This window comes from Eubalaena glacialis, chromosome 3 (genome assembly GCF_028564815.1).
Source record: "Eubalaena glacialis isolate mEubGla1 chromosome 3, mEubGla1.1.hap2.+ XY, whole genome shotgun sequence".
In the NCBI taxonomy this organism is placed as follows: domain Eukaryota; kingdom Metazoa; phylum Chordata; class Mammalia; order Artiodactyla; family Balaenidae; genus Eubalaena; species Eubalaena glacialis.
The window spans coordinates 144,283,477-144,298,769 of NC_083718.1; the positions used below are offsets into that span (position 1 = coordinate 144,283,477).

At 41.3% G+C, this 15,293-nt stretch overlaps 1 protein-coding gene across 8 annotated transcripts in view; it reads right to left on the reverse strand.

Moving 5' to 3' along the window:
• Positions 1–324: 324 nt before the first annotated feature.
• Positions 325–15,293, reverse strand: part of FGGY (FGGY carbohydrate kinase domain containing) — a 412,972-nt gene continuing 398,003 nt past the window's right edge. For 7 of the 8 annotated variants that reach the window (XM_061186510.1, XM_061186511.1, XM_061186512.1 and 4 more), the window contains 2 exons: positions 5,367–5,428; positions 325–547 (listed from right to left, as the gene is read on the reverse strand). In XM_061186510.1, coding sequence (XP_061042493.1) covers positions 466–547; positions 5,367–5,428 — 144 coding nt within the window. In that variant the 3' untranslated portion in view covers positions 325–465. The remainder of the gene's footprint in view (positions 548–5,366; positions 5,429–15,293) is intronic. The other variant, XM_061186513.1, reaches the window with a different exon arrangement.

Sequence of the window (15,293 nt, forward strand, 5' to 3'; positions counted from 1 at the left end):
TAAAAGTTGAGTACATGGCTGCTCCCTGTATTATTCCTATTCTTGCAATTTTTCTGTAAGTTTGAAATTATTTCCAAATAAAAAGTTAATAAGTTTTTAGCCACCTATAGAATAAACATTAGATGTCCTACCTGAAGTAAGTCCTTAGTGGCTGACATTGAATCAATTACCAAGGACAGTTTCTCCTGGATTGAATGATCCCCAAGTTCTAGTCCCATAGGAGATCCTATGACTCTTGGTGAAGTTTCTGTCTCCATGATGGTGCCTGTGGAAACTACCAAGTAAATAACGGTGGTATTGTGAAATGGAAGACTCTAGTTCTGGTTGCACACGTCTCAGTTTTCTTTATTAAAAAGAAAATACAGAAATGATGAAATGATACCTAAGGGTCTTAAATATAAGGTGAAATGACAGAGGCCCCTGATGCAATGACATGAAACCTGGCATCCGCCATGCAAGCTCACTTCAGTCCCCTTTCATGATGGATGCATACTCCTTCTGGTGTTCAACCAGCTTTAGGAATACTTGATATTTCTTGTCATAATATCTGCAGGAGAAAAATAAATATGTTGGATGATCTCAAGCAAGACTGTTATGCAGCTTCCCCTGACATTTAGAAGAACAGAAGTGTTATCTGTTACAGTTTTGCAGACACTTCCCATTTTTTGGATGCTGACAGCATCCTGAGCCACATGTTTCACACTCACTATCTTTAACCTCCATGGGTGAACTTACGTCTCCATTTTAGAGGTAAAGATTTTAGAGCTGAGATTTGCTCAGAGGCAAATCTAAAATAGTACTGCTAAAACTCGGCAGAGCTGGAATTCAAACTCAGGGCTATCTGACTTCAAAGCCTCCACTATAACACAGTGGTCGTGCCAGGCTTGACACAGGGCCTTTCACATTCCCAGCTTCAATAAATATTTCATATATGATTACCCCACCTCCCCCACCAGTTTAGTGACTGGTTTAACGTCACAGCCTGACCAGGGATGAGATTGAACATTTTAATCACCCTTTGCACATTCCACACCTACATTTCCTTTGCAGACTTCTTTATCTGGGAGTAAAACCCCATGAGAATGTGACTAACACCTTTCCTGAAGCTGTGCCCTGCCTTCCGGGCATCCCACAGAGGACCCTTTTCTCCTGTACTATCCAGCTGAGTCTTCAGGTAAGACCTGTTAGAACTGGTGTTGGCCGTGAGTTAGAAGGCAGAGCAGCTGAAGCTACCTTGGCATCACAATCTTGAAAAGGACAGTAGTAGCTAAGACAAATTATACTTGCAGACGGCAGCTTGGCCCTTATTCCTCCTGGCTGGGAGGAGCTGACGTGAGGTAAGGGGTTGATGAACCCTGTCTAGCATGTCTTGGGAGATTCTGGGGTGCTCTGAAAAGAAGTCCTCGTGAAGGAGCATTGGTGCAAGCTTGGGAATTGGGGGAGAGACAGTGTAAGAGTAACCCTGAATGCACACAGGGACTTCTACCTGTAACATGCAGAGCTAAACAGATTAATAGGAACACCCCTGCCCAGCATTTCTACCTTAAGAATTCTGGTAACTTAAGAGCCGTGATGGGGCCAAACACAGGGTTAAGAGCTGGACTCTGAGGCCTGGGTTTGCATCTCAGCTTGGCCCCATTACTAGCTGTGTGACCATGGATGTCTTACTTAATCTCTTTGTTCCTAAATGTCCCTATTTGTAAATGGGAAAAATTATAAGACCTACCTCAATAGAGGTAACGTGAACTGTTATGTGAACTAAATGAGGTAGTATCTGAGAAGCACTTAGAACAGTGCCTGACTCATAGCAAGTGATATCAATGCTAGTTATGGTTACTACTTAAAAAATTAACATTCCAATATTACCATCAATCTCACTATATGTAGATTATACTAAAACCCACTCTATGAGCCTCCAAATTTATTAATCATAGAATGATTTTGGGGACAGCAATTTTCTTCTTCAAATGCTACTCTCTGATAATCTAACGTCAAGCAATTTTTTCACTATATGAGATGGATTTTCTGACTTTGGGAAACTTCTAGAAGGAAGCTTCGGTCAGTACTCTTTCTCATACACTTGAAGATTTCTAATTTTAGTACTGACAACTTTGCAGCAACTTTGTTCATTGGCCTTATTCTTTGTACAGTGGGAAAAGCATCGGCTTTCCAGGCAGAGAAGCCTAGGTGATTTGGGGCAACTTCTTTAAATGGTCTGACCCTCAGTTTCCCTGCTGTAAGAGGGATGATAACAGTACCTATGTCATAGAGTGACTGAATTTTAAACATGAACATGAAATATTCTGCGGACTGTCAAGTGCTTACACAATGTGGGCTAGTGTTGTTCTTACATCCTTCTATTATCCTGAAATGTCAAAAGACGGAGAGACTATATTTTTCCTTTTTTATACATGGGAAGCTGAGGTCCAAGGTGCTTCTTTCCCTGTGCTTTTTATTTTCCAATTTTTAAAACTGTGGTAAAATATACATAACATGAAATTTACCATTTTAGCCATTTTTAAGTGTACAGTTCAGTGGCATTAAGTACATTCATATTATTGTGCAGCCGTCACCACCATCCATCCATAGAACTCTTTTCACCTTGCAAAACTAAAACTCCACCCATTAAACAATAACTCTCCCTTCTCCCCTTCTCCCTAGCCCCTGGCAACCTACATTCTATTTTCTGTCTCCATGAATTTGATTATGCCAGGTACCTCATATAAGTAGAATCATACAATATTTGTCATTTTGTGACTGGCTCTTTTCACTAACATAATATCCTCAAGGTTCATCCGTGTTGTAGCACATTTCAGAATTCCCTTCCTTTTTAAGGTTGAATAATATTCTATTGTATGCATATACCACTTTTTCTTTATCCATTCATCTGTCAATGGACACTTGGGTTGCTTCCATGTTTTAGCTACTGTGAATAATGCTGCTATGAACATGGGTGCATAAATATCTCTTTGAGACCATGATTTCAGTTCTTCTGGGCACATACCCAGAAGTGGAATTTCTGGGTTATATGGTAATTCTATCTTACACTTTTGAGGTACCACCATACTATTTTCCACAGTGGCTGCACCATTTTACATCCCACCAACAGTGTGCAAGGGATCCAATTTTTCCATATCCTTGTCAACACTTGTTATTTTCTGGTTTTTTGACAGTAGCCATACTAATGGGTATAAATTGGTATCTCATTGTAGTCTTGATTTGTATTGCCCTAATGATCAGTGGTGTTGAGCATCTTTTCATGTGCTTATTGACCATCTGTATATCATTTTTGGAGAAATGTCCATTCAAGTTCTTTCCCCAGTTTTGATTTAGGTTGTTGGCTTTTTGGTTATTGAGTTTCAGGAGCTCTCTGTATATGGATATTAATCCTTTATCAGATATATGATATATAAATGTTTCCTTCCATTCTTAGGTCTGTGTGGCACAGACCTAAGTAAGTGTTCTATACAGACAAGAACGTGATTTGAGTCAAGGAGATGTTGAGTGTAGCTCAGAAGGAAACTGGCTCTTTCCACTTGCAAATCTTCAGGCTGCCTGCAGATGGTGCTAGAGCATCGTGTGTGCCTCTCTCACAGCGGCTGACAGCAAGCCGCCAAGGATTCTTTTTAAAAGAACACGTGGAATCTACTCAAAGAACTTAAAAACAGACTTCCCTCAAGAGTCTTCAGAGGGTCAGTGAAGAGATGGAGAAGAATAATCTGTTTCTAATGTCAACAAAAGAGGGATGCTGCTAGCCCAGGGCTCCCACTGCCATGGGGAACTCAGTTCTCTCCATGTTCCTGCATTGAGCTCCCCCATGTAAGGGCCTGCTCCACTCACCCTGGTATTTAGAGAGGGGTTTACATTCAGAGGATTAACAGCCCAACTCCATTTGGAGACTTTCTTTAAGAAAATAAAAAGATAGGGGATGGCTTTTTCCATGGACATTTCCACTCTGTTAAATGTCGATTATGCTTTGGTGGGATCAGCACCTTTGCCTGTCCATTATATAAGGTAGAATTTGCTTTTATGTCTTAACCTCAAATACTTTCCTAAAATGATAAAAGCCACTTGCACAGTTGTTCCTTCATCTCTAAACTCACTACCAGTGACTCAATATAGGTCCTTTTCCTCTCTCAGCTGGATTGTTGAAAAACTTTTCACCTGGTCTCTCCTACTCTTAGGCCCTCTAACGCATCCTCTAAGAGGATTTTTCTAATATCTGCATCTGACCAGGTCCCACCACTGCCTAAAATTCAGTATCTCCATCTCACCAGTAGGAGGAAGTCTGAGGTCCTTAGCACGGCCTCAAAGCTCATTATGAGAGGACCCCCTCTGTTCCCCCCCAACACCCAATTTCACTCCCTGCCATCTCCCATCTCATACTTTGCATTTCAGAATTATGAGTTGTTGATAGTTTCCTGAATACACGATGCTGTTGCCACCTTTATAACCTTGCCTGTGTTATTCCTCTACTGACAAAGTGCTTTTCAGTTTTGGCCTGACAACTTCTTTTAAGCATTTAAAGTCAGCTAGACTTAACCTCCTCTCAAAAGCTTTGCCTCACTCCTACAGGGTCAAATTCTTTTCTGTTTTGGGTTACTTTGTCACCTGGTAATACTTCTATTATATAACATATCCCTTTGGCTTGAAATGATCTACTGCATAAATAAGATTGTCTTATTCCCTTCTAAATCCTGCCTAGATGCCAAAAAGCATAATGCCTTGAAGATAGCAGGCACTCAATAAATTAGTGTTTGTGAATTGGGGTTAAAACATTAATCAAAGTTATGTTGACGTACTGTATAGTATAGGGAACTATACTCAATATTTTATAATAACCTATAAAGGAAGAGAATCTGAAGAAGAATCTCTCTCTCTCTCTCTCTCTCTCTCTCTCTCTCTCTCTATACATATATATATATATATATATAATCACTGTGCTGTATACCTGAAACTAACAGGATATTGTAAATTAACTATACTTCAATTTAAAATAAAAGTCATGTTGTAGCCCTCAAAGTCACATGATGCAAAGGGTGGAGGAACAGACAGATGCTACTGTGTAGAAGACACAAGAGATCCCCATTTTAGAACAGAGGAGACCAGATTTACTGCTAATGACCTAGGGAAAAAAACATTGGTTTGAGAGTTCAAAAGTCTGGATTTGATCTCCAGGTCTGGCCCTATCTAGCTCCGTGATCTTGGGGAATTGAAAGTGACTTTACCTCTCTGAGACTTAGTTTTATCAACTATTAAATGAAAGGCCTGGCTTGCTGACCCCTGTGGTTTATTCCGGCTCTAAAGTTGCATGTGTCTGTTGTCCTCATTCCTCAGCACGGTGCATAGAAAACATATAAACTTACCTTTTATCCTCACGTCTAGGAAACACAACTTTCCCAACTTTGCTCATTCTTGCCATTGCCTCCTGTCAAATGGAAAACAGAACACACAGAACTAAGTTGGAAAGTTAATACCAATGTGAGGCTTGTCACAGGCAAGAACATTCTTTTTTTTAAAAAATAAATTTATTTATTTATTTTTGGCTGCGTTGGGTCTTCGTTGCTGAGCGTGGGCTTTCTCTAGTTGCGGCGAGCGGGGGCTATTCTTCGTTGCAGTGCACGGGCTTCTCATTGCAGTGGCTTCCCTTTGTTGTGGAGCATGGGCTCTAGGTGCACGGGCTTCACTAGTTGTGGCACGCCGACTCAGTAGTTGTGGCGCCGGGCTCTAGAGCGCAGGCTCAGTAGTTGTGGCACACGGGCTTAGTTGCTCCGTGGCATGTGGGATCTTCCCGGACTAGGGCTTGAACCCGTGTCCCCTGCGTTGGCAGGTGGATTCTTAACCACTGAGCCACCAGGTAAGTCCCAGCAAGAACATTCTAATTAGAATTTACTTCCCTTAAGAGATTCAGTGAGTCCATTTTTTTTTTTTTTCAACTTACTTTCTCTGGTGATAAGATTAAAATCCAGTGAACATTAAAGGTTACATCTATGACCACACAGCCTGGGCTTAATAAATGGTTGCCTATTGAGACCTCCAGGGCATAAACAACCTGGAAGGCAAAGCAATTTTATTATGGCTTGCAGGGTGTGGTGGGAAGGAATTACTTCCCCTTTGCATTGCCTGGACACGAGGGCTTGAGAAGGCAACATAATCAGCCACTGAGCACGTTGCCTGCTTAATTCACAACAGCAGTAACTGAACAGAAGCCACTTTGCACCTGTACTTTAAGATAGAATATTTAAGACCTCTTCATTTCACTTTTAGGTCTTTTTCCAGTAGTCTCTGCAACTGTTCATACAGATGTGAGACCTCTGGGCTGAGTCTAATGGACCTGACCTCAGGACTTTCTTGTCTTTACAATGCGGTTAGCGGGCAATCAGCAAGTTGCAGTGTCTTGGTGGACACAGTCAGAGTGAACAGCATCAAGATCAACCATAGATTGTGTTGGCTCCATTATATGAATGGAAAGGTCAAGTTTCCTTGGGCAGTCTCCCAATGCTATTAAGTTTATGGGAAAGTTAGGGGGAATGGAGTAAACCCAAACTTTGGATTCCAAAGACTTACCTGGGGAGATTGCAAGCAACAGCATGACAAAGCTCCTCAGAATAGGTCCTGTCTTAGGAACAGCTATTGAACTCTTATTGTAAAGGATGTAGTCATTCTGAGGTCACATATGTACAACTTCTTACTCTCTCTATATATTAATTACTCAATATGTACAGACACTGTGCTAGGGATACAGATTTGCATAAGATATACTCTTTGCCCTGGAGAAACTCACACACGAGCAGAGGAGGAAAGAAATGTAAAAAGCTGACTACCACACAGAATGTGAAAGGCCCTGGGTACCTTCAAAACGTATCCAAGTGTTTCCTTGCCCATCCTTACCACCTTACTTATGATTTATTTATTTATATATATACACACACACACACATACATATATATTTAATTATATAATTATAATTATATAAATAATATATTTATTATTTATCACTAATTCCTTTTTGACAATTCGTGTACTTATTGGTTTATGTGTTCCTTCTCTCCCTCTCCATTCCTTGTTCTAACCAGAATGTAAGCTACAGAGTCTGGGAGCTTTGTCTATTTGCTGCTTAATCTCAGTACCTAGAATATTCGTAAAATGTATTGAGCCCCTTCTATGTGCCAAGCACAGCATCTAATATATATGGAATACAGAGATGAAGAATGAATGGGTCCTTTCATCAAAGAGCTCACCACAGAATGGAAAAGACATTTACTGTGATCAAAATAGAGTGTGACAAATACTACACTAGAAGCAGATAAACTTCTTTTCAATAGTTATTCAAGGATTAAGAAACTTGATACTTTTTCATCTGCTAATCACTTACACATATTTCCAATCTGGCAAGGATGTCCTACCAACTCTTCCCCAAGGATGCCATGGACATTCTGAACTAGTTATCTGGTTTCCTAGCCCCCAGTGGATTTAAAAGTGCTGTTTGGGAGATCAGAGATGCTGAGAGTAGCAAGCACACTGACAGCAGAAAGAAATGGTAGCCTTATTAAGGAGGAGATTTGAAAAATTATGAAAAATTATTGAAAAGGGAATCAAGGTGAAAGGATAAGAACCAACGAAGGTCAGACTGGGGACATTCTGCAAAAGAGTAAAAACATCTTAGTGTGGTCACTGCCGTTCCACTTAACAAGAATATTTTAAGAGCTCTGCTCACCCCAACATATGTCATAACATTTTCTTTCATGAATTAAGTTCTGATTCCCTTAAAGTAAGCCCCATGTCTTGCTGAGATGGTCTCAGCCATCCCCATTGCCAACTTTGCCACTGGTTCTCTTGTTTTGGGATTGCTTCTTCCTTCATAGCGGTGCTCTGCTCTGCCTATTTTAGGGAGGACCCCGCCTCCTCCTGCCTCCTCTGAAGCTTGAAAATTCCCTAGGGGAATACTCCTCGGGTTGTGCTTAGGCTTCAGACCGGAGCCGACATTCCAGGACTGCCTTCATGGGTGGGATCCAGGAAACTTGTATTAGAGAAGGAGCTCCACAAATGTCACTTTCCTTCCCACTGTAACAGATGTGTGGACACAGGGCGGATAGCAGGGAATTCTTCTTTCCTTTCTTCACGTTACCTTTGCTTATTTTTAAAATAAATTATTGAGGAATAACAGTGACAGAAATTTCAAAGGTTTACAAAGAGGTTATTTTGTTTCTCAAGAAAGTACAGATTTAAATGTTAAACTTAGCTCAGGTGTTGATTCCACAGAAGGTTTTTCCTGACTCGTCCCCACTACCTGCCTCCCACCTAGAATGAGTTATTGCTCCCCCAGAAACTTGTGCTTCCATCCATCATAGCATTTATGACACGGCACCACAATTTTTTGTTAGCACATCAGCTGCCCCAACTAGACTCCTGCTCTTTAAGGCAGGAACTGTTATAATTGTTTCCACTGCCAAACTCAGCATCTGGTGTATCGTATGCGCTCAGCGAATTGTCTACGGGATAAATGAACTTAAGGACCGTACACGTGAAAGAATGTTAAAATGGAAGTTTTGTCTGAGATCTAAAGTTGACAGATATGAGATACCAAAGTGAGCTGGAAACAGACCACCCTGAAGAATTTGAAAAAAAGGGTAGTTGAGGACCCATAAATCAACTCAAACCTTTCATCCATGTGGAAGGTCAGAAAAAGAGATGGATTTTTTAGGAGACAGCTGTGTGTTGACTGAGCATCAGGCCTTCTAGGGGAGAGGTGAGAGTATGGCTTCACTGACGCCACAGGGATCTGGATGTGCATCCCTGAGGGCGTGGGACACGGTGGGTTGAGTGTGGCTCCTGTCTGGAGAAGAAGCGCTGGCTGGCAGCTTCGGTGTAGCAGTGAAGGAGTGTTGCCCTGAGATCAGCCAGCACTGCCAGAACGTGTCAGACTCCAAAAGGCATGACTGTTTCCCATAAACCTGAGGTGGCCACAGGTGAGAGGGCTTCCTGGGTTGCCTTAGATCCTGTCCAGTATGGTCACCTAATGAGGCAGAGGGAGCCTGCATAAAGAAGCTTGAGGCAAACTACTGGATTTTTTTTTTTTTTATAAATTTATTTATTTATTTTTGGCTGCGTTGGGTCTTCGCTGCTGCTTGCTGGCTTTCTCTAGCAGCGGCGAGCGGGGGCTACTCTTCGTTGCGGTGCGCGGGATCCTCATCGTGGTGGATTCTCTTGTTGTAGAGCACGGGCTCTAGGCACATGAGCTTCAGTAGTTGTGGCACGTGGGCTCAGTAGTTGTGGCTCGTGGGCTCAGTAGTTGTGGCTCGCGGTCTCTAGAGCGCAGGCTCAGTAGTTGTGGCGCACGGGCCTAGTTGCTCCACGGCATGTGGGATCTACCCGGACCAGGGCTCGAACCCGTGTCCCCTGCATTGGCAGGCGGATTCTTAACCACTGCGCCACCAAGGAAGTCCCCTACTGGATTTTTAAGGAATTAAAAGAGCAAGCAATCTACTAGAATAGAGAAGGACAAGGACAGGATACAGTGAGAGGTTTCCAGAAGTGGAAAGTCTCCAAAGAAAATCTACAATGGAGCCTAGCTGTAAACACCTATTAAACTTAGCATGAAGTCCATTTATGACAATGCTGATCAAGATAAGAACTTTCCTACACCCCTGAGCTCTCTTCCCTTACACCTTCCAACCACCTCAGAAGAACAAGAAAAAAGCTAATATATACGGGAGAGAAAGTGAATGAGGAGAAAAGGAGAATCTGATCACAGCCACCTCCTCACATCTGCAACAGTCCCAGCTGGAGGAGTGAGGAGTTGTCTTACCTTTGGATAAAAAATGAAGTGGTGATTATTATATATTCCTTGGTATTCTAATGTTTGAATTTTGGTTATGTCTCATGACTTAAAGGGACTATAAAACTTGTATTATCTAAGTGACTTTCTACTTATCTAAGAAAGTAATGGAACTAACAGAATTTTTAATCAGGGCAGAGAGAAACTAGCTCTAGTGCACAACTGCAAAGGGACACTGAGAGTAAAAAAATACAGTTGTTTTTCAATTCTATCTCAGAAACTGTGTTACACATGCATCATAAACAATGGAAGAAAATATATTAAAATATTAACAGGTTCAAGAGCATGGGTGATAGCTTTTTCTATTGTTAACTTGTTTTTTCTGTCTTCTAAACTTTATACAGCAGCATATAGGGATTTGATCATTTGAAGGAAAATAAAACTGTACTGCACTCTAGAAAAAAAGTTATGGGCTTCCCTGGTGGCGCAGTGGTTAAGAATCCACCTGCCAATGCAGGGGACACGGGTTCAAGCCCTGGTCCGGGAAGATCCCACGTGCCGCAGAGCAACTAAGCCCGAGCGCCACAACTACTAAGCCTGCGCTCTAGAGCCCACGAGCCACAACTACTGAAGCCCGTGTGCCTAGAGCCCGTGCTCTGCAACAAGAGAAGCCACTGCAATGAGAAGCCCGTGCACAGCAACAAAGAACAGCCCCCGCTCGCCGCAACTAGAGAAAGCCCATGCATAGCAATGAAGCCCCGATGCAGCCAAAAATAAACTAAATAAAATAAATAAATTTATATTAAAAAAAAATTATGCTTCTACAAGCAGTCAAAATGACTTGTGCTCACTCTCCTCTCTCCTGGGACACAGGGCTCACTAAGGGTATTTGACACAATATGGAGAATGCCCGGAGAATCAGTGCTGTCATCAGAAATAGCACTGCTGAGTTTTCCCATTTCTCCAAATAATTAACATAAAACTGAAACCTCATGAACCCACTGGCTGCAGTAAATCTGGAAATTACCATAGCACAACAATATGAATTTATTATGGAAATGCTGACATGTGCTAAATATAGTCACCCCCCACAATATATTTCTGTTCAAAGGGTTTATTTGAAGTTGGCCTCAAAATTCATACTTTTTGTCAGCAGGCAGGAGTCGGACAATCTGGATTTGTAGCACACTACCCTCTTTGGGAGTCTAGACAGCACAACGAAGACAGGGACTTTTCTCTTTCCTTTTTGCCCACACAATGAAAGCTTTTAAAAACAAAATATTTGGTAAAATCGCCTTTTAATCACTTCTTTTCTTTCTCTCTATAAGGCCGAGCTATAAATAAACCATGAAAGTTCACATTTGATTGTCACTTCTGAAAGCAAGTGTAAGAGTTTCTGTAGGAAAAAATAGGAGCCCTGTACCAAGGCCATGAAAGACTGCATTCATGGGGTTTGACCCTTTGCTGCTGTGTCAAGGCCGAGATACCAGTCCGCACACGCGGCTCACCGCTTCCCTGGGAGCAGCACAGGCAGACACCAGGCCTGTGTGGGCACAGGGAACTCCCAGCTCTCACGTGCTAACGGCCTGGCTTGGGAGCCACCAAAGGGCTTTAGGCTACACTGGGTGAGGTACCCAGGGAAGTTAGGTTCAAGAAAGAAAGGAGCTCTTCACCCGTGGAGAAGATGGGGATTCCACGAGTGGCAGACACAGGAATGTTGGCAATTTGGGGAGCAGGCGATGATCTGATACCTTCTCTCCCACCCAGTGGAAGGGGAACAATGGCCTTAAGACTTTGGGAAGGCTGGCAGGCAGTCTAGACCAAGGCACCAAAGGGCACTCACTACAAGCTTGGCCATGTCCAGAGTCATGGTCTACAGGGAAGAATAACCAGGACCTGGCCTGGTGGGACCTATACTGTGAACTCCCTGAAGGCAGGAGTCATGTTACTGAGGGTCTCATGCCTAACACGGTCCTAGCACTTACAGCTGCTTGGTTAATGTTTGCTGAGCTGCTGCATGAAAGGATGACGACTTTCACGACAGAGGCAATGGAAGATCATCTAACGGTGTTTCTAAAATGGCGTACGTGTGCTCCAAGGAGCGCTGGAGATGATCTGTTAAGATTCCAGAAGAAAATATTGGAAGTGCCATTTATATGACTTTTAGTCTAAAGAAATTAATTCAAGTTTAATATGCAGATTGTCACCAGATCCATCAGTTGGTCCACACATCAGACAGTCATGAGTGAGTAAGATGTGTGAGGTGTCCTAAGGGAAGGGTGAGAGCTCTACAACACCAGGGATGACAGCATGGCACTCCATTCTATGTCCCCAGCTTCCAGGGCTTTGCTACATATCATCATTTACATGTTCCAGGTTGGTAGGTTTCTAGGTATTATCTAATTTTATTTAAATAAACCCTCACAAAATGGGCAAGCAGCTGAGAAAGATTCAACCAATGGATTAAAGGCAATGGTGATAATTCAGATTCAAGGAAACAAAAAAATGATGATACTTTTACTAACTTGGTGCTAGCTCTTCGTATTATAAGGTAAAAACAATGAAGATCTAGTCAGATAAGACAAGAATTGGGAAAAAAATCAAAATTATCCAGAATACTGTTTGTTGTCCATCATCAGATGAATGGATAAAGAAGATGCTTTATACACATACACACACACATACACACACACACTGGAATATTACTCAGCCATAAAAAAAGAATGCAATTGTGCCATTTGCAGCAATGTAGATGGACCTAGAGAATATTATGCTTAGTGAAATAAGTCAGATAGAGAAAGACAAATACTCTATGATATCACTTATATGTGGAATCTAAAAAATAATACAAATGAATGTATATGTAAAACAGAGACAGACTCACAGATATAGAGAACAAACTAGTGAGTACCAGTGGGGAGAGGGAAGGGAGGGTGGGCAAGATGGGGGTAGGCGATTAAGAGAAATAAACTACCATATATAAAATAGATAAGCAACAAGCATGTATTGTACAATACAGGGAAGCACAGCCATTATCTTGTAATAACTTTTAATGGAGTATAATCTGTAAAAATACTGAATCACTATGCTGTACACTTGAAACTAATATAATATAGTAAATCAACTATATGTCAATAAAAAAGAAGAAAAACAAAGAATACTGTTTGAGATATAAATACAGAGACATATTCAAAATCATTTAGAAATCAATAATCATTTAAAAAAATCATTAAAAACTCACCTGGCCATAAACAGTGTACCTTTAGATATTGCATAATGTTAGTATGATGACCTCACTATAAAATAACATTTTATTTCAGCTATATTTCAGCTGTTTTATAGTGTAAATAATCTACAAGCACAGAATATGTATATGCTTTTTCGTAAATAAGTTTGCATGTATTTAGCATGTAAGCTCAAAATTTTTTTAACTGATGGAGTACATGATCCAAAAAACAAGGCATCCATTGGCCCAGCAACCAACTTCCATGGCCGTTGCTAGGTTACTGGTTCAGCAAACATTTCGCAGGTGCTTACTCTGTGCTGTGCACTGTACAAATTGCTTTATGTACGTGACCCTTTAAATTCTCAAAACGACTTTATGACATAGATATCATCATCTATCCCCACTTTATCAACCAAGAAGTGAACAGAGTATGAGGAATTTGCCCAAGGTCAGAAAGCGAATACGCAGTAAAGCCAGAATTCAGACTCCGGGCCTTTGCTTAACCCTATACTCAGACCCAACACTCCTGTCCTCTCTGCAACGCAAAAAAGCCTGATGCTTGCGTTCCCTGGGCTTGCATTCAAATCACACTTCTGCTGCTTATTAGCTGTGCCATCTCCTTGGGTGAGAATGAGTGTGTGTGCGTGTGTGAGACACACCAATACAGTACACTGTACCTTTTTTCAGAGATGCTGACACATAGTTCTGAAATACATGAATCTGCCTTCTTGAGGAGCTCTGACTCATTTCACTGGAACAACAAGTTCACATGTTAATGTGTGGGCTGAGGCACATGATCCCTCCGTAGAAAAACAAAGTATAGCAATGTGATTTTCCTCCAACAAGCATTAAGAAATGGCTAGTTGTTCTGCTATTTGTTTTGTTTTGTTCTGTTTTTCTTTTGACACAGTCATCGTTTGACCTGCACCTGGTATTCTATGTAACCTCCATGACAACAATGTCAATTGAGAAGCAGGAAGGGGTTAGAGAAAGGAAAGAGTGGGGTAGGTCTTCATTACTAATCATGACATGAAGACTCACACCTCATTTATAATTTTAAATACATGGTATCAATCTACGTACCTACCTACGCATCCACATCCACACACATACATATATCTTATTTATTAGGGTGTTGATTACATGGGTGTACACATTTATCAAACTTCATCAAACTGTACACTTAAGATCTGTGAATTTCACTTTATGTACACTGTACCTCAATTTAAAAGAATGTAAAAGAAAAAACACTGTGTATGTTATAAGTATGTGTTGGTATATTTATATTTTATTTTCCATTATAGAATGCCTACAAAGTGGAAATAAAAATTTTCAAATGCCTATTTCTCCAATATTCACTCTAAAATACACCTTGGATTAGTCTCTTGATCATAAAGGAGGGGTAGGGGTGTGGCACTCTCCAATTTTGCAGGAAATGGAGATGCTAGTGGAAAGGTATCGGACTGTAGAGATAAATAGGCTTGGGATCATATCTGGGCCCTGCTACTTACCAGATGTGTGAACTAAGCCTCAGTGTTCCCATCTATAAAGTGGAAATAATAGTATCTACTCACAGCTTTGTTGAAAATTCAAGTACCCCAATCTCTGACCAACATCCTAACTGGTACCCTAACAGCAGTCAGGACCAGTCAGAGTGATTTTTCAGAAAGACACTCCAACTATCACGAACTGCCAGAGTTTGAAGTCAGGCTTTACCACTTGCTGCATTATCATGGACAAATGACTTAACTTCTTTATGCCTGTCTCCTCATCTAAAAATGGGGATAAGAACAGTACGCCTCTAGTAGGACTGTTTTGAGGACCACGTGAGTTATTTCAGGCAAAGCACTTAGAATAGTGCAGCATATAGTAAATGCTCCATAAACTTTACATATTTATTATTCTATTAGCATGCAAGCTCCATGTGGCCAGGGGTTTTTATTTGATTCATTCATTGCACTAAGAACTGTGCCTGGCCAGAATAGGTGATCTATAAGTATTTGTTGGATGGGACTTCCCCGGTGGTCCAGTGGTTAAGACTTTGCACTCCCAATGCAGGGAGCACGGGTTCGATCCCTGGTTGGGGAACTAAGATCCCACATGCCACACGGCACAGCCAAAAAAAAATAAAAAATTTGTTGGATGGATCATCGAATGAAGTAAATTAGATTTTGTTTCTCTGAGCTATTTTTACCCACAATATTTCTGACACCAAATATGTGGGTTCCTCACACCAATCAATTCTCCAACTCTGCAGACACCAAGTGGTGTCCTACAATTCAGTTCAAT